Source organism: Diadema setosum, chromosome 8 (assembly GCF_964275005.1).
Source record: "Diadema setosum chromosome 8, eeDiaSeto1, whole genome shotgun sequence".
Taxonomy (NCBI): Eukaryota; Metazoa; Echinodermata; class Echinoidea; order Diadematoida; family Diadematidae; genus Diadema; species Diadema setosum.
Genome location: NC_092692.1, coordinates 28,638,612 through 28,664,697, shown reverse-complemented (window position 1 = coordinate 28,664,697; position 26,086 = coordinate 28,638,612). Strand labels below are relative to the sequence as shown.

At 38.6% G+C, this 26,086-nt stretch overlaps 1 protein-coding gene across 1 annotated transcript in view; it reads right to left on the bottom strand.

Moving 5' to 3' along the window:
* Nucleotides 1-274: 274 nt before the first annotated feature.
* LOC140232186 (galanin receptor 2b-like) overlaps nt 275-26,086 on the bottom strand; it is a 59,763-nt gene continuing 33,951 nt past the window's right edge. Inside the window, exon 3 of the mRNA XM_072312323.1 lies at nt 275-965. Coding sequence (XP_072168424.1) covers nt 275-965 — 691 coding nt within the window. The remainder of the gene's footprint in view (nt 966-26,086) is intronic.

The following is a 26,086-nucleotide window of genomic DNA, read 5'->3' as shown; positions in this document are numbered from 1 at the left end:
AGGTATGAGATAGCATAGATGGATGGTATCGGTCTCTTCTGGTTGGGCTTCTTATCTAGCTCTGGTACATGCAACATGGTCAGGACTTGGGGGCTGACCGTGTAACATTTACAAACTGTAGATAAGAAGCCCAACGAAAGGAGACATATATCATAGGTCTTGAGATAGCAATGCTCATGAGCTTGAGTCATAGAGGAAATCAGATACACAGCATACATTTCTAGACTGTTTTCTTTTCTTTTCTTTCTTTCTTTTTTAGCTCGATGATTGCCCTCTAAGAGACCCTAGCCCCGGAACTCGTGAACGACTTCCGAACCGCGGACATCCGTGTCGAATTCGTGTTCGGCGTGTGCTCGCTGATGGCAGCCGTCCCGTTTGGGTACATCTCGTGACAACAGATGAGCTGGGTCTTGTACTGGGGGTCTCGTTTACGGCAGCAGCATGAACACGCCTGGTAATAATTCTTGCGGAAGTTCTCGCAGAGACACGAGTAGAGCAATGGGTTGAGGCAGCTGTTCGCATATGCCATCACTCGGACTAGGATGGTTGTGTAGTAGTTGAACTCAGAATAGGAGATCAGGTGCCAACATTCCATTACGTTGCGAATATGGTACGGCAGCCAGCAGACGGTAAAGCAGGTAACAAGAATCATAACCATTCGCGCCACTTTCCGCCGAGAGTGGCGCCTCCTGGGGGCGCCAGTCATGTACGGACTGACGAATTCCGCGCCCGCGTTCCACAGCACGGCGGCAGTGCGCGCGTAGCACAGGCAGATCACTGCCAGCGGAAGCAGGTAGAAGAAGACGAAGAGGCTCATCTTGAAGGCCCGATGTGCCTGTGAGCTAGGCCAGCTTTCGACGCAAATATGCCCATTCACGATATCGGCGAAAATGGCTGGTGGGCTCTGGGAGAGGAGACTGACAATCCAGATGAGTGCCAGAACTGTGGCGGTGCAGGACTTTGTTCTGAGAGGAATAAGAAAGGAGGAGAAGAGAATATTATTAAAGAATCTTAGTAATCTCAAACTGTACCAAAGACATAAAAAAATGACCGTATAGCATTTAGGATGTAATGTCTATATTATTGGACCCACCTGCATCCAGATGATATATTTGTGTGTGTATGTGTGTGTGTGTATGTGTGTGTGTGTGTGTGTGTGTGTGCGTGTGTGTGTGTGTGTGTGTGTGTGTGCGTGCGTGTGTGTGTGTGTGTGTGTGTGTATTTGAAATGGATTTATTAAATGTCATTCCATCATAATTATATTATTGTTTGTACGTCAACGAAGGTCAATTTCAATACCTCCATCATAGTAAAATTAGATGAACAGGATAACGAGCGGACTGTTCCAGGGAAGGTACAATGCAATCGTGAAAAGGTGAATTTCGGTAACAACGAATCTTTTATTTTTTCGATTCACACCTGTACTGATTATATACATAGGATTAACATCGTTTGATTGACCGAAAATGGAGACTAGTACTACTTTTTACAACTCACATACCTCAAGATTTTTCTGAATACAGAATTCTGTAAACTGTATACTTTGCAAAGGTAATGCTTCCGTGCCCCCCTCCCCCAAATGCGCCTTCGATGCGTAATTACAGCCACAGATCATTCCTATACGCGACTGCCATGCCGGAGGGGGGGGGGGGAGTTCTATCAAGAGTTGTACCGCTGCTGTGCTCATTCTCATAAAAATCTCAAACGAGAGAGAACTGACAATGCTTATATCGAAACGCTGAGGGGGTAAAGTAATTAACCCCGTCACCCTCGGGAATCGGATGCGCAAAGTACCAATCATCTGGAAAATGCTATCTGGGAGGCATAAGTACGAGCGATTTCACAGTAATTGAAGCAGCCTCCACCTGAGAAGACATATTCTCTTGTCTTTCTCTCAATTATGATGCTGACTGCTTTTTACACTGGCGACATGATATTACAATGACCAACACATAATGGGTTTAATCAATTTGATGCACACGTCCCTAGTAAATTGAGATTAAAAAGAAATCTGTTGTAACATTGCCTTCAGGACACGTTATTTGTTATGCTAATTATGATGACAACTGTAGGAGCATTCAGAATAGTGTTTGGGAACGAGTTTAGTATTATTGGGTTTGTCGATAAGCAGGGATTTTTTTGGAAACATTTTAAACTCCACAAAAGGTGCAATCTTTGCCTTTAATTAAGAGAGAAAAAAGACAATTATCGTAAAACAAAAGACAAGTTTGGGAAACGTCTTCCGAAGACTTGTACATAATAGGAAGAGAGTTGGTCAAGACAAAAGATGGTGGACGATAGGAATGTTGCTGTCTACTCCTTAGAACCCCTCCTCCTTGTTAGCTTGTTGTCATATAAGTCTGCCTCATTTGATTTTGTGTCAACTCTTCGATGCTCCAAGTGATCATTGTCGCAGCCATTGTCACAGCCAATGGGGTGAAGTTTTGATGATATGATTGCGACGTGCATGGGATAAAGGAAACCTGCCGGGCAGGCGTGACTATTCTTCGCGTCACGCGTAGATTTACTCTCGCATATTGAACGAGCAGGTAAAATCAATGACCACCCTTACAAGGGAGACAATCAACACGGTAAATGAACTACTCTTTACGAGTGTATGTTACTTTACAGATTCCATTACAGCTGTCTCCCCCCCCCCCCACCAAAAAAAAGAAAAAAGAAAAAAAAAGAAGAGAGAGACGAACTTAATACCATCGGACACGAAAGAGAGGAAAAAGCACGGACACCCATCGGCAAAGTGAGTCGCTTACTATATACGATTCACCCACGTAAGTTCGTTGTTATAATCAGGAATACAGATTTAAAAGAGACTTGAGGATTTAAACAAATATCAAAAGAGTTTAAACACCCGCGGCCTCTGGGAGATCTTTACAAAGGAGGGAGGTGTGATTGTGACCAAGATGGATCGGAGATCCACTGTCCAGGCAAAATCGAATGGATTTCCAGTAAAAACGGCAGCAACAAACAACTAAAAAACCAGCATACATACCAACAACAACGACTTCTCAGTCATCAAATGGATCTTCCCTGTCAAAACAGGCCACTAAGATGGTCTGTATTTTACATACTGCATTTTATTATTAGGTGATCCGAGTATCCTCTCGGATCACCTTCTGTTTTTGTACGGATTCTTTCTTCTTCTTCTTTTTCTTCTTTCTCCCCAAAAGTTGTGCATCGATTAGCTCAGAAAGTCCTCTTCCTATCAATTTCAAACTTATACCATATATGTATCGTCTCCCAAAGACGGCAATCGAACTAAAATCAAAGTGATCAGTCGACCGTGACGTCACTATGACGTCATTATATGAAAACACATTCTCAATTTTATCTCATTAATGGAATGGAATTTTTCAATGAAATTTACGTCACATATATTTCAAGTCAAGCGCATTCTATTCATATTCTCAAAATTCATCTATACCTTAAAACGTGCGCGTACGCGCGCGTTAAATTATTTGTATGCTCAAATCGAGCTCAATTTTTTTTTGCACACGTTTCAGACCATTTGGAGCATTTTTTGAAAAATTGAAAAAAATTTACGGACGCGTACGCGCGCGCGCATATACGCACGCACAGCTCATATGCAATAGAAATTTCCCGTTTTTTCACACTTATCGCCTGCCTGAAATGTCAGGGAATATGTCTACCAAGTTTCAAGTCAATCCGACTCAATATGACGTCATAAGGGCCCGTCAAAGTTGAAATTCCGCGCGCGCGTCAATGGCGATATACAGTGCAACAATGCCAAAAAACCGCCAATTTTAAATCCGATTTTACTCGTCAGGATGGACGGTGACCCCCCATTTTCTTTACATATTCTGAAAGCTGATGAGTTGCACATGTCATTTCATGGGTTGGCGATGCTGGAAAAATGATTAAAAGATATCAAATTTCTTAATAAAATAAAAAGAGCAAATTTTCAAAATGACGTCATCAGATTACAAGTTCACTCGAGCGTATCTCACTTATCCTTTGCCAATTTTCACCCAGATTTCAGTATGTTGCAGCTTACTAAATGCTCTTTCATTAATATATTAACAACATTTTGATTAGATGACGGCATCACCTCGTAATATTGGATTGAAAGTAATCTTGTCAAATTTGACCAGTTTACGTGTTATCTTAATGGGAGTGCAGTTTTTCTGGAAATGAAAATTGACATGACTATCTTTTTCGAGCACTAGCTCACCTATGCTTCGGTGAATTTCTCTAAGATTTTAATATGTTGTAGCTGAGACTTTGGGCTATCTTAAGTGTGCCCTTCATTTTTTCATACGGTATCGGGATCACGTCCAAAAACTTGGTTGAAATCAAAGCCTATCTTCGATGTATTTTCATATTTCTTTCTTTTTCCAACTTTCTTTGCAATAACTCAAGAAAAAACATACTCTATCACCACCATATTTTGCACATGTTTAGTTCATGTCACGTACATTATTTCATAAAATAACAACTACTTGATCAGACGCCATCTTGGGTATGTAAATTAGGGTCAAAGGTCATAAATGTTTCATCCTGTATCTTGGTGAATACATGTTCTATCTTCCCCATATTTTGCACACGTAAAGGCCGTGTTACAAGGATCATTTCACAAAATAACCACTTTTTGCTGAGATGCCGTCTTGTCTGTGCAGATCGGGGTCAAAGGTCATATGTACTTCTTTCTTTATCTTCGTTATGACGTGTTATCTCTATGGGAGGGAATTTTTCTAGATGTGAAAATTGACATGATTGTCTTTATCGAGCACTAGCTCACTTACCCTTCGGTGAATTTCTCCCAGATTTTAATATGTTGTAGCTGAGACTTTCCGCTATCGTACGTGTCCCCTTTGTTTTTCATATGGTGTCGGGATCACGTCCAAAAACGTGGTTGAAATTAAAGATTATCTTCGATGTATTTTCATATTTCTTTCTTTTTCCAACTTTCTTTGCAATAACTCAAGAAAAACAGCCCCTATCATCCCCATATTTTGCACATGTTTAGTTAATGTCACGTACATTATTTCATAAAATAACAACTACTTGATCAGACACCATCTTGGGTATGTAAATTAGGGTCACAGGTCATAAATGTTTCATCCTGTATCTTGGTGAATACATGTCTTATCTTTCCCATATGTTGCACACGCAAAGACCATGTTACAAGAATCATTTCACAAAATAACCACTTTTTGCTCAGATGCCATCTTGGGGGTGCAAAGTGGGGTCAAAGGTCAAATATAGTTCATTCTGCTTCTTTGATAGTGTATTCCTGAATTCGGTACCCAAGATGGCAGGTCTGACTCCCTTTTCAAAATGAGAATCCAAACATCACACGACCAATGTCCCTAATCTCAGGTGAAAGCTCGAATCATTGATTAAAAAAAAGAAAAATCGGATCACCTAATTTGTCAGTCTTGACAAATTCCGAGTCTAGTTTTTTTATGCTTCCGCCAACGAAGTGGCCGGAGGCATTATGTTTTCGGGTCGTCCGTCCGTCCGTCCGTACGTACGTCCGTACGTCCGTCCGTCCGTCCGTACGTCCGTCCGTACGTCCGTCCGTCCCGTTTTGTTTTTGTCGATATCTCAAGAACCGTGCGGTGGTTTTGCATCAAACTTGGTATGAGGGTATATCCTTGGGGGATGATACTTTGTGTGGATGTTAGGGTCACAGGGTCAAAGGTCACAGGTTATTTTGTGAAAAAAATTGAAATTTCATGTTTTTCTCCATATCTCGCAAATGGTCCAAGGTATCTTCATGGAACTTAGTATATATGCTTGTACCGATGGGCAGTGATTATCTAGGGAAGTTGGGGGTCATGGGTCAAAGGTCAGGGGTCAAAGGTCAAGGTCAACTCCTCAAAATATAACTACTTTCCTTATATTTATGCAATGCCTGAAGGATTTTTTTTTTTAAAACTTGATGTATGCATGTATAACCCAATATATATTCTGTGGGAAGTTTCTTGCCAAAAGGTCAAAGGTCAAGTGAAAGTGCTAAATTGCACTTTTTCCTCCACATCTCAAAAATAACTCAAGGTATTGTCATGAAACTTACATATTTATGCATGTTCTACCTAACAGTGATTCTCTTTGGAACTGTGGGGTCAAAGGTCAAAGGCCAGGTTTCGATAATACTATTTTACCATTTGATACTGAAATTATACTTTTTCTCAATACCTTGAAAATTACTCAATGCATAAACTTGTAAAAGGGTCAAAAGTCAAGTGAAAATCATCAGTTCCCCCAAATACCTGCACTCTGACGTTTTAATCATTCATCCAATTGAACCTAGTTCTAGGAAAGTGAACATTCAGCACATTTGTGGCAAACCTGTCATTTTAATATTTTGCCAATTGTGTGAAACTGTCATCACACATTGTCAAGACATTGTACTATAGACCTATTAGGAGAACCATGTATTATGGCGGAGGCATACACCAGTCCCCGTAGCGACATTTCTAGTTTTGTTTAGAGTTGGGGGGGGGGGGGAATTGTGGCGCAAGAAAAACAACCAAATGCTTAATCTCCACAAACGCAATGTGCTTTAAATCACTAATTCCTGTTTATTTATTTCCTTTCCAATTCCTTATTCTAACGACAGAAGAAACATCGAAAATAAATGATATTCATACCTATCAGACTGTTTTTTTAATGCTAACATGCTCATGTAATTGTCTTTCTAAACTTGTTGGTTTTTTTTTTTTCACTACAAACTCCGCCGTTCGTTCATATGCAACAATTCAGTTTCCGATTGGATTGCCATCTTGAAAAGCCAAGATTAATTTTAGCCCCTAAACATCATGGACCAGATGTTTGGTTCTATCCCCCCCCCCCCCGTTCTGAGACAGCGTAGGAGCCTACATCGTTAAACGTTTTCAAAAGTCATACCCTATAGGTCCCCGCTATTATTATTATCATTATTATTATCATTATTATTATTATTATTAGTAGTAGTAGTAGTAGTAGTAGTAGTAGTAGTAGTATCATTTTATTTGGCAGAAAAACACACAATACACAATCAATTACAAAACTCAAAATAATCAATCAATACAATAACACAAAAATACCTAAACACTGGATGCACCTGACAGCAGGCATTGGGCAAAGTTAACTAAATAACTGTAGTCCGCGGACCGCCCTAACTCCAAATAATGAATTTACGGCAAAACCATCATATCAGAATACGTTTAAAACATCTTACTTTTTATTGTTTTTCACTAAAAAACAACTTTTCTAATTGGGTACTCTAAAACCTTTTCTGTGTAAGTGTACTTTCAGGATACACTACTTATAGTACATGGAGTGCTTATGATCATATCGATACTTTTACATTTTAGAAAACGGGGGGGGGGGGGGGGGAGTGGGCCTTTTTTCCCGTTCATTAATTATCTTGCACATGAGACTCTCAGCATTTGGACTACATCTCCAACATTGCCAAGTTACTATCTGGCCTAACGGACCATGAAGTCTTAAAATTCCTTCATATACGAGGATATACCGCAAACATCCTCGTCAAAAATACACTCCCAAACTGTCTTGTAACTCACGCAAAAGCCTCGAAACAGTTAATGCCATTCCTGTCGTTTCGAAGGGAATTTGAGTAGAAAGATATAACAAGGAAGCGATTTAGGGTGATGGCTGGGCATTATTTATATACGATTAATTTCACTGTATCATTTGTAAAGTTGCTTGTCTGCACTATTCGGAGCTGTCTATTATAAACGCGGTAGGTATAATCTTTGCGGACTTTCACGCTCCTATACTCGAATGTAAACGTGTTTGTAAACGTGTTTGTAAACACGTATTTTTCCATTTGCGTATTTATTGTTTCAATTATTCAGCGCGAATCACGTTCACGCCAAACATGTTTAGCAGATTCCGTCTGCCCGTGCAATTGAGTTTTGCTTAATTCTAGGTTCTCATGAGTATAACGTCGGAAATGTCTGAAATATGATATATGAGACTGAGTCTTGCCTGATATTCTATTCTATTCTATTCCAGTTTCATGAACATGCACATTGTACTCTTTCATAGGGTTGAGGGAAAGTGGGTGAACAGAAACCCCCTAACTTTCGAGCTGCGTAATTATCAACCTGGAGGGATTTGGGTACTTATCGTTCTTTGGGGTATTGTGGCGTCATATTTCTCACCATATATGTTGCCTAAATCAAACAAAATGCTTTATTATCTGAACATTTTTTTTTCCTGACCATGCACGTCTCCTCGCTAACCATGTGCAATCGTTGCTTACCGTTGATTAGCCGAAAAAGTACGTAGTTAAGTAGTTAGGGGTAGCTCCATGGTTAGGGGGACCCATTTTACCCGCTGTGTTCGTCTAACCCCACTTTTCCCTACATGTTTCTTTTCATTTTCAACGCATTGACGCAGCCGCGAGTCATTATAGTGGGAACTCCTAAACTGTTGTCCTCGAAAATAAATACTAAACAGTACTTGTACGTTTGTTCTTGCTGTTGCCCATGACTTGTGCCGTTTCTGTACTCTCTTTTAGAGTTCCATTAGTGACAGCTTCTAATGACAAAATTTTAATCCTTTCAAGTTTAAAGACACCAATGTAAAGAAAAATATTATTGAAACAACACAAAATGAAATAATTGATGTAAAATTATATTGGGGCCACTGCAAAAGAAATCAGCAGTGCCCCCTTATGTTTGTGCCTGGGTCCTGTTTCATAAAACTGTTCGTTAAGTTGCGCACGACTGAAGAACTACTGGAATATGAAGTGCCAAAATGTGTGCATTTTTTTTTTCTTTACGTTTTATCAAAGTACGACTGTATCTCAATATTCATCTGTATTGGGGCAAAAATACACTGTAACTAAGAATGTGTGTTCACAAGTAAGAATAATCATTGTCATTTGCTAATTTTAACTTCAGCTGTTGAAATTAACAATGATTAGGAAACCCACTTGTCTTGCCATATCTAAGTCGTTCGTAAAGTCGTGAGTAACTTTACAAATAGGTTTATGAAACAGGACCCTGGTTGCTTTTTTTTTTTGTTTCATGGAAGGGACGATCACAAGAATTCTTATCTCAACGTTTAGTATGAAAAGACAATGATGATGATGATGATGATGATGATGATAATAATAATAGTAGTAGTTTGTTTGTTTGTTTGTTTGTTCATTTTCCATCTGAGAAGATGGCTGGATAGCCCATATTCAGCTATGCTAAGCTGGTCTTCCATGGGGTCCAGTTGGTTGTGAGGTGGGACCACTTCACCGGGTTAAACACCCTGGTCTTTGCGATGAATGAATGAAGCGGGATCTTTTACGTGCAGGAACTGTGACTCTCTCATACACGGGACCTCCATTTTATGTCCTATCCGAGGGACAGAGTGTTTTGCCTCTTGCTAGAGGGGACGGTATGTTTACACACAACATTGCTCAGTCCAGACTCGGGTTCGAACCCGGGTCCTCAGGATCGTGAGGCAGACGTGCTACCGACTGAGCCAACTCACCGCCCTAAATAGTATAATAATAATAATGATGATGATGATGATGATGATAATAATAGTAATAATAATAATAATAATAATAATAATAATAATAATAATAATAATGATAATGATAATAATAATAATAATAATAATAATAATAACAATGATACTCATACTACTAATAATTCACAACATTTATATAGCGCGTTATTACATAAAATGTCTCTAAGCGCTATGGGAAAAAGAAAACAATAGAAAGGGAAGAAGAGGAAAGAAAAGAGAGAAAGAAGAAGAAGGTACAATACTCCTAATAATAGCGCATTATCCATAAAAATTTTTTCAAATGCGCTTTACAATAGAATTATGAACGAAACAAGTGGGTTTTAAGGATAGGCCGTATAATGAGAGTAAACTTCGTCAACCATCTCTCATGAAAAGAGACTTTAACATAAATGAATACTATGACAGCAATACCAACGACATAATGTAAGAGCGCAGCATACCATACAGCACAGTACCAAGTATTACTGCATGCAGCAGTTAAAAGAGCACCCACTCCGAAAAAAAGAGAACATATCAATAAATATCTGCAAATCTGCACGCGGACCTTGTCTGAAATAAGGGCATTATAAGAAAACACATTTATTTTGATTCACAGACACAAAAAAAAATGATACTATAGCTTCCTTGGTTGCGTCCGGAAAAAAAAAAATGCTACTGTTTCTTTTTTCCCCTTCAGTTTAATGACATGAGGTCTCAATGTGATTTCATCCCTGTGTACCGGTATACTGTACTCTACTTTAGACAATAACTACGACAAATCAAAACGAAAGAGAGTTGTGATACCGACATTGACTAATGAGCTGGCACAATAAGTAGCTCTGTGGGGAAACCAATGCTTCGGACGACGGAAAAGGGACAGCGGACGCCACTCCGTGGCACATAACTCTATAGAATGAGACGAGAATTGTGCTTCGGGTTGACCCGGAGTCTCTAGGAGATTTTATTGACACAAATTGGGCCTTTATCAAATCAAACGTGAAACAAATCACCGCGAACGCTGCTCCTGACGCCCCTGTTGAAAGAGCATCGGTCAAAAATGAAATTTGGAAAATTTCAGCATGCTCGTAGATCAAAATAAGATATGCCGAACTTAGCGACGATTTCATCTTTGCTGCAAATCACACAAGTCGTGATGTATAAGTTGAATTCTTCTACTATTTGAATAAGGGCACTGGAAACTGACGATCAGAAAATAGAAACTGCAAATCCGACCAGTCAGTCAAACTGCATTTTTGGTTTTGACGCGTCCACCAATCTTTGTTGGCCTTCATTTCAACTGTAATACTCAGATATGGTAACTTGGTAACGTAGGTCATAATATGTAGTTATCGAATTCAGGGATTTTGTATAGTATATACATCGCATCTTGGCCTGCTGGCGCGCAGATCTCCATATCCGATCAAGCGGATACGACAAGCAGCTATCCATTCTAACGCTGATGTGGTATACGTGCACCTCTTCAAGTAGCCTTGTGAAACAAATTGTAGTAGTGTAAATCATATTTCTTCCTTCCATAGAGAGAGCTATCTAAGGATTCGCATTACATGTCTTTTATTTTCCTGTAACAAAACAGATATCTTCTAAACACACACGCTTACGCACACAATCATGCATTCCCACACACGGATGTACACACTTCCAACTCACGCAGTGCTGCATTTTCATCATTACTTTATGCTTTGACTTTAGCTTATTTAAACACGCACACACACTCACACACACACACACACACACACACACACACACACACACATACAAACACCCGATGTCCTCATTATACGTACGCACACACAAAATGTGAGTGTACACATGCTTAGCACACACATATAATGTCCATACAATAATGTCTCTATCTCCCGTGTCTTTTATGGCCCTGTCACTGTTGCTTGTATTCATCAATTGGTTTATGTAAAATTACGTCAGTGCGGATTTGTAAAGTGCTTTTGTTAAATTTGTTTGCCCTATTTTTCCCCAGATACATTCTTTTTTTTTTATTTTGACCTTTCAGAAGTTTTCTTCTCCCACCTGGTCATCCATCTCACTCTTTTACGATGATTCTCTCTAATCTATACAGATGACCTCTTTTTACCTCCTCCTTACAACTTGAAACTTGTAAGAACAGTTTTCACCCAATCAACAAGACATAATCTCTAACTCAGCTGTTACACTCGAATCCTTCGTATTTCTAACCTCCCATTTCCCTAACCGGCAATCAGGTATATATCGCCTGAATCTATCTGTCTCTCCTCATCTCTCTCTCTCTCTCTCTCTCTCTATCTTTCTTTCCTTCCCTCCTTCCCTCTCTTAGTCGCTCCATCTCTTCCTCTCTCTCCGTCAGTGTATCATGATATCTAATCTCTAACCCCAATTCCCTCCTGCACCTTCTCTCTCTCTCTCTCGCTCTCTCTCACTTTCTTAGATTTTTTTTCCTCTCCTCTCCCCTCTTTTCACATGCCAGGAGTTGCTCCGAGCTATCCTTCGTCCCTCGCGTTATCCAGAGTGCGTAATGCCAATTCCCTATTCGTTCCTGGGACCCTTGGTGCATACATATATGTTTATATATATATATATATATATATATATATATATATATATATATATATATATATATATTTGAAAAGGACTGGGTAAACCGACCGATATAAATGTAGGCGGTGAGGTCGCTGAGGGTCTGTATTAGGGCAAAGATCTTGTCAATTTCTTAGAAAGCCTCTGGGCTGCTTCTCGTGATTTCTTGTCTCGTTTATTAAGAAGCACAAGAATTGGGGTCACGCGGTTCATGTTATGAAGAAAAACACACTATTTTCAAACACACTGTTTCAAAAGTATGATACCTCGTAAAGTGCCGTAATTTATTGGATCAATTTGTAACGATGTACTCGAATCACTCGCGATAGGGCCAGCACCGGCATAAACAAATCTAGATTTGATTCTCTGCGGGTGCCGTTATCACCCAGCGTAGGCAGAGGACCTGAATTACGGTTGTAACGTAATATGACAAATATTGACAAGCTATTAAAACAAGATGTCGACGATGTGCGAAGGTGTTTGTATTAGATACTGCTTGATAACTTTTATCGAATACTCCACATACCCCGCTGGGCATTCAAACAAAATCGAAAGGAACACGAACTTCGAAAAAATACAGTTTCACCGTGATTGTTTTCACGCTTGAGACCCAACCATTGTACACCGTAGCTACACGATTTTATTACATATTTGTTTGCTTTGTTTGAGTGTGTGTGTGTGTGTGTGTGTGTGTGTGTGTGTGTGTGTGTGTGTGGTGTGTAGGGAAGGGGAAGGTGTTAGTATATATATATATATATATATATATATATATATATATATATATAATGTATCTTCAATGGCCATGACTGAGCTCTTAAGCCGGCCATTATTTTTTTATTATTATTATTTGCCTGTTTTTCATTTGTAAGTATCGTTTAATCGATGTTCAATGAAGAACTGACATTATTCACTAAGAGCAGTACACTTAAAAATTATTAGTAATAGTCTGGTTCTAATGCCCAACAGCAACAGTTTTGACACATAAAATGTCAGGGACAAAAAAAAAAAAAAAAAAGATCGGTCGTGAAACTGTCAAGAGATATGTTGCCGGCAAAAATGTAATTGTTAATAACATCAGGGGTAAAGAAAGTCAAGGGGAAAATGGTAATGGCAAAATTTCTGGGGTTAGAATGTCACGGATAGAAATATCAGGGCAAAGATATCACAGGTAAAAATGTTAGGGGAAAAAAAATCACAGGTAAAATGTCAGAGATAAAGATGCTAGAAGTAATGTGTAGCGGAAAAAAGCCGTCACGTATCAAAATGCTAGAAGTAAAGATGTCAGAGGTTAGTATATCAGGGTAAAAATGTAAATGGTAAAAGGTCACGGGAACTATCAATTGTAGAAATAAAATGTGAAGGGAAGAAAAGTCGGAGCTATCTTCAGGGAAAAAAGTCACACGTCATGCACGTAGAGAAATCAGAAGTTAAGACGTTTGGGAAAAACGTCACTGGTATATAAATGTCTGGGTGAAAATGTCACAGATAAAAATGAGTAGAAATATCCGTGATAAAAGTGTAAGGGAGAAAATATCAACGGTAAGAATGTCACGGATTAAAATATCGCAGGAAAATATATCGGGTAAAATACTCTGCAGTAAAAATGTCATGGGAAATGATATCAGAGGAAAATAACAATAGTTAATGTGTCAACAGTAAACACGTCAGGGAGAAAATGTCAGATGTATAAACATCATTTGGAAGCATCAAGGGAAATAACTTTGGGGGTAAAAATGTTAGCGGCACCAATGTCAGAGTAATATGAGGGATACAAATGTCAGGGGGGGGGGGGAAGTCACAAGTGAAAATGCAGAAGTTCAAATGTGAGCGGTAAAAATGTCACTTTGATTCTGATTTCTGATTCTGATTCTTCATGACATTTTACACTTTGTAAAGTGTCATGAAGAAAAAAAGTCACGAGTAAAATGTCAGATGTTGAAATTTTTAGCGTAAAAAATGTTAGGGCAAAACATGTTAGGGAAAAATAACGAAAATGTCCAGAGTGAAAACATCAGGAAAGAATGTCCGCGATGTGTGTCAACGGTAAAAAATAATAGTAAAATAGCGGTAAAAATAGCAATAAAAATGCCCTATAAACAGAATCAGGGAAAATTCACTGGTACAATAATTCAGTTCAGTTCAGTTCAGTTCAGTTTTTATTTCTGCATTTCAAAATCAATACAAATCCACAAATCAACAAAATACTTACATAGTCATTTACACAGCTAGTATTCGTAACGTTTGGATCTTACATACATTTTTTTTTTTTTTTTCAAGAACGAATATCATATATGAAAGGAAGCAATAGGAAATGATAAAAATGAAATGCAGGGGACCATCATTATAAGCTAAGCTTGACGAGGAAGATGGCCCCAGGTAAAGAGATACATTGTAAAGAGATAAATTGTCACAGGTTAAAATGTTACTGTAAAAATTCCGGGGGTAAAATTTTAAGAGTAGCCACGTCAAATTTCAGTAGTTAAAATATCAACGGTAAACTTGTCAGGGGATAAAATGTCAGGTGTAAAAGTGTCAGGGAAACACAACACCGGTAAAAATATCAGAGGTAAAAATGTCACGGTAGAAATTTCTCCTGAATTTTTTCCCCTGATATGTTTGACCCTGATATTTCCAACCCTGACAAATTCACCTCTGACTTTTTCACGCCTTGACATATTTTAAAGATGTTATTTTACCTGGCACAGAATAAAACATACCGTCTCGAGGGAAATTACGCTTGAGCGTTTTGTCCGTGTAGTCAAATTTTACCAATCCATTCATCAGGTGAGCAGCTGCAGTTATCTGCCGTGGCAGTTTTTGAATATTTCAACAAATCTCTATGCGAAGGAAAACAAGAAGAAAATAACAGAAAGTCAAGTATTAGATATCAATCTGTAAAATGTTATTCATGTCCCCTACATGCTAACATGTATGCCCCTGGCCAGATCCATTACGTATTAGTTGGTGGCATTTCTTGTTCATCCGCTCTGCAACAACTGCGCGCGTCCAAAACGCTACCATTCTGTTGAATTTATTTGGTTTTAACGTCATTTCTGAACCGGACTATAAGGTAAAACATGCAATATCTTGCGTCTTTCAGCTGGAAGATTTTCAAATTACTATACTTTGTATCTTACACCTTCTTTCCCTCTTTCTCTCTCTTTTCTGCTAATTCTGCCTGGTTTTTTTTTTTTTTTTTTTTTACGGCGGTTGTCGCCTTTCCCCACTGTTTTCTGACTTGCACTGCCTCTTAAGAACATCGATGCAACTTCCAGCCTATTCATTCTCTCATAAGTCCTTGTGATAGGAATCCATCAAAATCTCTGATGAAACCTAGTAGGACCTGAGAGAAAACAACACAACGAAAATGACTGCTGATGCCTCGGAAATGGAGTGTTTGCCGGAGGATATGCTATTGGTTCTGAAAAAGATGCAGGAAACCAGATTTTAGAGACTCCCCGTCAAAGACCTTTCAGCATCTCGGCACCAATCATCTGATATCCTACTGACATCGCCTCTCGGCAACTTATTTCATTCCCCATCTCCAGCAGCCCGATCCTTACACCCATCCATGTCAAAGTGTCCCACCTCTTCCATTTCCATTAACCTATTGTTGGCAGGAGCAAAGGAATAATTATTTGCCCCTCATTATTTTTCCCCGCCAATCTTCTCTTCACCGAAAGGATACTTATGAGAAAAAAAAAACTCTCCTCTTTCGCCCCACTCCTTGTATCCAGGGCGAAGTTATCGAACGGCTACCTGATATCGTCAAATACCCAGATCCAAATGAAGATACAACATCTCAGCAAAGTCCAATTTCATGCAGGACCTGCTACTATATTGGTAGAGTTGGTAGAATATAATGGATGTTGCCGGAACTTCCATGGCAATATTCTTGATGCATAAAAGCTGACTTGTTGAGATTTTGATTGTTGGTAGACTGTGATAATTGCTCCTGGATAGCTGCCATGGCATTAAACTCTCTCTCTCTCACACATACACACCCCCCACACACACACACACACACACACTCTCTCTCTCTCTCTCTCCATTAGTTAGCAATGTCTTCATGTTTATGTCAATGGCAAAGTTTAGATCTGCGACGCGAACGCTAAGACGACGCAGCCTCCTGGATTGAACAATGGAAACAGCTGTGCAAGAACACAATTCTTAGCCTAATAGCGTATCGTCGTAGATCTAAAGCTTCCTATTTAAGATACTGAAGAAGAGTTCACTCTTTCAGAGTAGAAACAGTTTTGTAGTCAATGAACGATGTCGATCACTCATCTGTCTCGAAATCTAAAAAGTGATTAAAACCATAGAAATGCTCTGCAAAGTAAAATAATCTATATAGAACATAATGACAATCTCCTTTTAAAACTAGATGTCATTTTTCTGCTGGGGCTTGGTTAGACCTTGCAAGTGCAGAGATAATCTGATTTTGGTATTAAAGACAAATAATCACTGACACATGATTTTTCACAGCAATTAAGTTTACATGAACCAATGTACAATTTAGTATTGTGAGTGAAGTAATGGTACCGCGTTTCTATGACTTTCTCATTCTTACAGTATACAAATGATGCACAGGACAGAGTGGATCGATGAGAATTGGATGCGCGAGTTTAACTTTGGAACTGTTTAAACCCACTCGATGCACTCGTGGGTTTTAGACTGATACAAAGTTAAACGAGTGCATCCAATTCTCATTGATCCACGAAATAGGCCTGTGCATCATTTGTGTTATAAAATGGGCTTAAATTCATGAAATACAACCCATGTCCCCCATCATGCGTCCGGTACACCTATAACACTGTACAAGACTTGAGCCATGCGTTCGGATTTTACCGGACGCATGGCACAGTGTGGATCAGTAAAAATCAATGCACGACAATTGACCAATCAGATTGCAGAGATTCTAAAGCCCATTTTATAACTTAGCCTAACCATAGTTTTCGTCGCATGGTCACCTTCATGTCCTATGTTATTACGTTTTGTTTTATGGCGGGGGTGGAGGGCCGCTGAGCGATCAGTTTTTGTTACTCGTTTTTTTTTTTTTTTTTTTTTTTTTTGGGGGGGGGGTTTGGGGGGGTTGCGCATTTTCTAATCTATCTCACTTTGGGTTAGTTTTTTTTTTTGTTATGTTCTTTACCTTGTCACAGTTATCGCAGAAAATTGTCCTTGTGATGTTTTAATGGTTTGCATTCGCACTTCGTACGATGACCTAGCGCTAGCTTTGCTACAATCTATTTTTTTTTTTTCGCGCTTGGTCTGTCGGAAAAGGAGTTATGTACTGTAGGTACAGATCACGCAGGAGCCTCGTCCATTACTGGTGTGTTATGTTTCTCAGAATCTTATGCTGGCTTTTGTAGGAATTTTTTGACGTATAAAGGATCAAATACAATATTTTGATAAGTTGTTACATGGCTCCTGGATTTTATCTATATACACACAAATTTTAAACACAGAGAGAGAGAGAGAGGGGGGGGGGGGGGGTGGGGGAGGGAGGGGGACTAGAGGGCTAATGCAAGCCGGAACCCAGACTGGAACCTGAGAAGGATCTCATTCGCCCTTCCCTAAAAACAAAAAAATCTTTAAAAAGGGCACAGGACAGAATGTTTTAGGAAAGCTTTAATCAAACATGGTCAGTGATTACGTGAGGAATGATGTGGTGTTCGGTGAAAATCAATAGACAAGGCAAATGATAAACGTTACTTCTTCGTTTCGCCGACGCAGCCCGGGCGAGAAGCGAACAAACATTGTTCCAAACAAGCCACGCGGGTATCCCTTGTCGTCTGCTAAGTGAATTCCGGTCTGCTGCCTGTTTGCAGACCCGCCTAATGGACACGTACAATGTATTTGATAATCTCTCCTTTCTCGAGTTCGGGGCGGGAAGTTGGCTGAGGGTTGCCGAGAAACACTCGGCGGCGGTACATCCCCGCAGGATGCTGAAGAGGTAACAAAACACGCTAGCGACGTCACGCTATGGTGTATGCCTGCTTGCGGCGGATTGGAGGAGGGCGAATTGGGGTCACGTGATATTCACATGGTTACTTTTAGTACGAAGGTTATTGCAGGGCAAACTTTTCATCTCCCACTTCTGTGAACAGTGCCGTAAATGACACGACCTGTGCTATGAGTGGTCTGATCGTCAGTATGTAACATGTTTAAAAGCGTAACCAACAAGGGAATATACCAATAAACGTTATATTAATGGCATTCAACAATAGCAGTTAAAAATACTAATCATGCCAATATTATCATCATGCCAAAGTCCTTCAAGAAGCAGTAGATCTTCTACTTTGCTGGGAGTACTTAGTCAGGTTCACGGTTACCCCTTTGTGCGCCTTGGTGGCCGATTGGCACAGACAAACCATCTAGTACACACTATCCAAAGTCCATTGCACGGAGGGGGTTACAGTTCAATTTCACATTATCCTTAAGTCCGGTGTTATGAATGACGTAAGATTTGACGAAGAGAATTGAAGGGGTTTCAACTACAAATCATCATCTTGAAAAAAAAGTTCTGAATTGTAGAGTTCATCATGACACATGTATGTACATTTATTTATGTGAATGTATGAATGTATTACATGTTTATACGGATGTATGACATTTAATATCTGTAATTGAATGCACATAAATTCAAGAAGGCAATGATGACATCACTTCACAATTTTAATGCTGGACTTTACGCAAAATCATTATAAAAAAAAAAACAAAAATCCTGAGGAGTCGATAACCTGGGGACTGCAAGCCCTAGATTTCCCTTGAAGATCATGTACAAGCCAGCGGTAATTTAGGCGAAGACTATCAATTGACTTGTAAGTTATTCCAATAGATAATGTTCCTAAACCGCAGAGAGTTGTTCACTACTTCATGGAAGATTTGGGATAACTTGATGAAGTCATCGCCTCTGCCGATTTGAGGTTGAAGTTGAAGCTCATTTAGCTGTGACGTGAGAATATCTAAACATTTGATATTCCATGCTTTTCTCATTTTTGGTTCCGATTTTGATGGAAACTCTCCAAATCTAATTTCATTCCTTGAATAATACCCAAACTGATCATTGTAAGGGTAGTGCCCTCTAAGCTCTTGCCATGTTTATTTCAGTTGTTTTTTTTTTTTCCTTGAGGATGTGATCAGCAATACGAAACCAGTTTCAATCTGGAGACAGCAGTGATTCCTGTAAAACATTTTGTCTTATATGATCATTTGCTCTTAAAGCATATTTATGGATCTAAAAAAAAAAGAATGTTCATTCTATATGTTTTGATGCAGAACAATTCATCCAATGTGATATAACAAGTGTAAGCTACAGGATAAAAGGGGAAATCACAAAAGTTAATAGCTCTAGTAGCTAGGAGAGTTTAGCGATCCTCGCTGCACCTTGCAGAAAATGAGTACAGAAGTAGTGAAACTCTCCAAGGAGATGTCTCGGCGATGAAAGAGAAAATGACGAACGATAGATCATCGTCTAAAGTGTAACTTGATACGCTGAAAGTTAATTGCATTTTTTTTTCATTCACTCTTTAAAGACTCATCTTTCCGGTTTTTTTTTTTGAAGGTCAACAAATTAAACATATACGAATAAAAGTGAGACGAATGATTTCTGTGATAAAGAACATACTTTTTTTTTATAGTATCCTCAACTTACACGACCGCCAGAAACTTGAGTAGGCCAGTTTGAGCTATGAAACATTCCGGCACAATCCGCTCACCTCCTTAATTTTGTTGACTGCGTCGGAAGGATTTCAGTTTGGTTCTATCAAACGAACTATGCTTGCTCCTCAACCTACCCTATATGCCAGCTGTGTACTTATATGAGCGCAAAGCAACCACTATAATGTCTATACCCTTTGTAAAACGATTTAATCCAGCACACGCTGGATGAATGACGCATCAGCTATTAGTTGAGCTGAAAGTCTACGCTTACCTGCTTACCGATACAATCGTCATGTAATGTATATGTTACATAGTTTTATTTTGTATAGAATCAGGAAAAGCCTTATAATTTCAAATATACATTAATTTCTTTTACAGCATTCTCGTGACGGCATGAATAGAAAGATATATAGGCCTATAAGTTATGTAGATAGATAGATAGATAGATAGATAAATAAATAAATAAATAAATAAATAAATAAATAATAAATAAATAAATAAATAAATAAATAAATGAATAAATAAATAAATAAATAAACAAATACATATTAGTATTATCAATTTATGCTTCTCGGATTTGTTGCAAAGACCACTTGGGCAATAAGACCAGTGTATACCCTCTATGTCACATGTCCATGAATCTTTACATAGCAAGCAATAATTGCTGTCTGCCTTGTCTTTATGTCTTTATAAACAAATGCCACTGTATCTATGAATTTCGATGACTTCCTGGATTGAATAACAGCTCAATGTTTCGATTACTGTTCATTGTTTTTTTTTCGTATGTATTATAGATATCATTTCAGTAATTTTGTGCTTTATTCTATTGTTTCTTATTAATTACTTATTTCAAGATATTCATGTTTTTAAGTTTTAATGGAAATGAAATGTTATTTCTTGTAAATAGATAGTCTTGCCTATTCTGTATCTTGCCTCTGATATGTAAATTGATTTGTGTAGTTTTATGTAGTTTTTATTGCTTTGTATCTATGATGATGCATCATGTTATGTATACTTATTTTTATTGCAAGGACTAACTGAAAAACAGGCGTGGCTGATGTTAGTACCGTGATTGAATAAAATGAATGAAAATGATTATGGCTTATACTACCACCACCAACTCATGTAAGCCTCGTTTTCACTACATTCCTATCATTGTCAGATATGAAATGCATAGATGTCCCCACCCCATCATACATCCTCTTCCGACCCGGACCCCTTGTCGACACGAACAATTTAAATCTGATTTTTTTTAATTTTTTTTTTTAGCCAGAGTGCGGTTTGATACACAGGTCTTCTACACGGTGTGTATAACGACACATATTAGATGATTGTACAGGTATGAACTAAAATAATTATTGGATGACTTTATAAAGAAGAAAGGTCGTGAGGCGAGCACTCCAAATGTCTGCGTAACTTGTACTCCATGATACTTGTTTTGGTGCAGGCAGGCACTTGTTTTCATTTATTCATTAATATCAATGCATTCTTTTAAGAAAAGCCTCCTTCATTTAAGCAACGCTCTGCAAGAATTTCCGGGTATTGCGTATACCCCCAGCATTGCCAGTTTTCAGATTTCCACGAGTGGAAAAAACAAAACAAAAACAGAGGTGTATGTGTTTTGCTCAGCCATGCTCGCAACATGTCCAACGATGTATTCTCCAAGGAGAATCAAAGTTTTGTGTAAGAAGGGATTCTTATACAAAGGGTCAAGTTACATGTAAACAATCCAATATTAAACAAAATAGACAAGTATATTGCAAAAACAAACAATCAGGGATTCTAGATTTTACGAAAGCATGAAATTACATCCATTATGGTGCTTTCTTAGGGTGTGTGCAACCTGAAAAAACGTAAAACATTCAGGTATTGCATTTTTGGAATGCGTTGGTCGTTGACTTCTCGTTTCTAGCGAAATGCCGCAAGCAGCGCATCGGAAATAATAAAAAACACACAATCCGACGAAGAGATCAAGGACGGGCGCATCTATCGAAACAAGTTCAACGAAAATAAGATAAAAAGAAGGAAAAAAAGGTTAATAAAATCTCCTCTGGCATTGAGAGTCACATTGCTTTTTTGGTGTGTCCCGGAGAATTTCAGCAAATTTAACGAAAGACTAGACGGGCGCGAATGCCTCTCGTTTGGGCCGGCGGAGAGAGAGAATCCCTCACCGAAAAGACAATTCTACGAATCTCGTGGACTCTTTTTTTTTTTCTTCTTCTTCTTCTTTAGCAGAGGGATAGAAAAGCACAAAAACGGGGGATAGATTTCAAAGACTACGTAAACCCGGCTGTTGAATATCCGGAGGCCTTCATTTTCTTTTTCTTTTCTTTTATCATTTATTCGTGTATGCACTATTGGGCTGGGTTTTTTTGTTTCCTTTTTGTTTAAAACGTCCGTGATCAGTGGATTTGTTTTCGTCCAGTATAATGACCAAAGAGAAAAATATGAAATACCGCCATGCGCCTATAAGACTATGGCCTTTTGGACAATTCAAAAGTTCCGCGTGTACCATACTCTGTACTGCATGGATTTTGCCTACAACCATCAAAGGTAGAATTTTTGTGGACTTCTTGCCAAAGTTACTTCCGGCGTTTTGATAGTAGTGAGGCACCATCTACCAATCAGTTCTTTTCTCCCGCAGCTTTTTTTTTCCCCTTTCGAACAAACGTACACCAACACACGTTCCGAAATCATCATCTAAAAAATCCAACGGGAGTGCGGAGGGCTGAAACCGTCAACTCTACCAAAATAACTCCAGTGTTTTATATGACCCCAATTGAGATGAATGGTCGCATGTGCAGGGATAATAAACACGAATATAGCACCCTTTATCCTTTTCACCCGACACCTTCCGAAAATAAGTCACATCCACGTACTGAGAAGGGAAAAGACGCAAATAGTATCTCCACTAATTCCAAACGCTCTTCACAATCAATGCGCCGATTTCCTTCAGCGCGAGAAATTTTATGAAAGAGCGAACTTATCTCCTTTCTCAATCGTCACTGGATATAGAGTGAATGCATTTGAACCGGTCTATCCTTGGGAAGTAAGGTAATGGAAGGCTTATGCGTTTAAGTGTGGGTTTGTTTATATGTGTTTGTGTGTGCATGCACGTGGGCGTTTTTGTGTCAGCGTTTGTGGTAATGTACCTAGTAATCATCAGTTTACTTTAACAATGTAATTGGGATCCAAAGTCATCTTAACTTTCCAAGTATAATTGCTACTTGATCATCTATCATCTCCTCCCTTAAAATAATGCAGGCAAAACATACATCATTACATTAGATTCTTATGAATTTTGAAATACATTGTCTCCCTAAATACCAACAAAGCCTGAGTTTGAGGAAAATCAGATAAACTGTTCAAAAATAATTAATTTTTAGGAGGTAGTAGAATTTCTTGCAAAATAATCGCTTCACGGTAAGGCTACAACTCTAACGGGAATGCCGCTAAGTTTTTCAAGCTTTATCACCCCCCCCCCCCCCCTTAAAAAAAAAGGGGGGGGGGTGTTGTGGTGTTTGAGTTACAGTAGTTTTATACGCACTATCCAGACTAACATAACACTGATATGTAAATACCTGGAATTTGAATTCATTAAAATGCAAGTCATTCGGATTTGAGTGACGCGGGAATGTCTGCAGTCCGAACAACTGATGAGCAATTTTCCCGAGACATCTTAATTCTCGTAGATGTCATATGTGCCACATTCAGTTCTCCATGGACAAATGGGCGATGAGGACATCTCGTATAGGCAATGAGGTGTACAGACAATCCAATGATACCACCACCCACCAGTAAGGAGACAAGAAAAAGATCTGTTGTACTTCCATCAAAGCTTGCGCTAATAATGTGTGCTTCGTCAGACGAGCTTTATAGGTGCTGTGGAGTGCCACTTTATATGGTACTGTATAGTATATTGAAATGTTGGATACGTACATTGCTTGCAATACATTTCACAACCTCTTGACTTAGTTCACACCCCACTTCATCCCCATCTCGCGTCTAGTTAAAGATTAATCCAGTCGGTAACTAAAACATACATCCCACTTCTTGTGTCTACACGAATCTTCCGATTAACGCCACAAATGTTCGGAGGGATGAATCCTATCACTTTGGGATAAACGAACGTCTAGGCATAGAAAATTAAATTTGTGTGTTTCGGAATAAGGAACCTAAGGAATAACGGATCTCATTTCATTTTTTTTTTTTTTTTTGGGGGGGGGGGGGGGGGTTCGGATTAACAAACCTTTGGAATAACGAACATACCGCGTTCTCTAGTTGCATATTTTATGACGACTCACTATACCAGACCGATCAGATTGGTGATGAATAATGGAAGATGGAGGGAGAATCAAATATTGAGGAAAGAATGGTAAAGGAGAGAGGGGGTGGACGTATTTAGGGTAGCAGGTGGTGCAGAAGGCGATTTGCACGCAGTCCTGACATTTTTGAGACTCGGATGGCAGCACGGGGATTTGACTTCAGGGACAAATTTGTCAGACAGCAGGTTAGCAAACACGGGAGTTATCAGTCTAGACAAGGGAAATGCGAGAATAAATGCAGTATCAAATATCAAAAAACAAACATCACGATTTCCTCTTTCGGTACTCTCTTTTGGGCGCCGTGGCAGAAGCGTCTTAAAACCCCGAAGGCTTTATCATGTCAAACCATGCGCGGAAAATAGCAGAAACGTATATTTCGCAAGCAGATTTTACCTGCCTAATTTCCATTGCCATTTCCATGACGGTTCTGCGAGGGTAGTTCTGAAGGGCATTGTCCATCAGGTCCTGGCTGTCACCCTCCCATAAAAGGTATACATTATGTATTATTCCAACAACGGACATTGTCGTCTTCATATTATCTTTCCCTTTCTCTTTTAGAATCTACAAATTAGGTAATGAAAATAATGGAAGGGAAAAAAAAACCCAACATGACCAATTATTCAATTAAGTTGAAGTAAACGCAATTAAAAAGTGTAATCGAAAGGTTGGTTTCATCTCTCTACGTCACCATGTGAGTTAAATTTTTCTTATACATATATATATATTTATATATATATATATATATATATATATATATATATATATATATACACCAGATACATAAACACAGATAAGTGTAAATATACATGCATTTGAATAAACAAACAGCTATACGAAAGTATATGTATATATATATATATATTCAAGGATATATATATCCTTCCAAAAAGGAGGAACAGTAGGAGGAATAACGATGTCAAAGCTACGCACCGATTTCTCCTCCCTTTCTCATATATATATATATATATATATATATATATATATATAATATATATATATACACACACACCCAAATTATATAACACACACTATAGCTGTAACTTCACTCGTCACTGTATAAGTAAAATGACTTCTTATTGTATACTGTATATATATATATATATATATATATATATATATATGTATATATATTATATTTATATAAGAATATACGCAGTAATTTTTACTTAGTGACGAATAAAGTTTCAAATGATGAACAGTTGATACGATATACATTCAATGGCTCGTCTTTCGGCATTAATTAAGAACGTCATACGTCTAATGCTCATATAAAACATTGTTATGATTAGATTTTACTTCTTATCCATTTCAACTTGAATAATCATAACACGAATGTTATACGAATGTCCTATTTCGCTTTCCCTCTTTAAAGATATCTCTTTGAACCCATCAACAGAACCCAAGCCTAAATTCTTTCACCCCGACTTGTATTCGGGTAGTGAACTTACAAGCTGGGTCGCTGTATTGGAGACAAAGACAGTTGAAAACATCGCAAAAACGGCATAAGAAGCAATTTGTATACCGCTGTCCGCTCTTCAAGAATGCCCAACGCCATGCTAAAAGCACATTTTCAACATCCCCATGAATTTAAGAGGGGAGCAGAAAGAGTGAGATAGATAGGGGTGGGGGGAGAGCGGGGAGAGGGTGAATGATAGAGCGCGATATTGTAGTTGCTTTTAGAAATTGATTTGGGAATTGATTTTATAAATGTTTTCATTTGTTGCTGCTATGAAATCGAGCTTTCAAACGTGACCAGAAAAAAAAAAAAAAAATATGCGAGGGAAATGATAATAGGTCTCAGCAATTTTTTTTTTTGCTCGTTTTTCTTTTTCTTTTTTTTTTCTTCGAGGAGGGATTGTTTATGGTTGTTCACCTATATAGAAGGGATTATCCGCAAAACAATGTGTCGGCTAAATCTCCGAGGTGTCTAAAAGGGGCACAACGCGATGAGGAAATATTTTTGTAATCGTATGTTGGTGCAGTTGTTTAAATGTCAATGAAATATC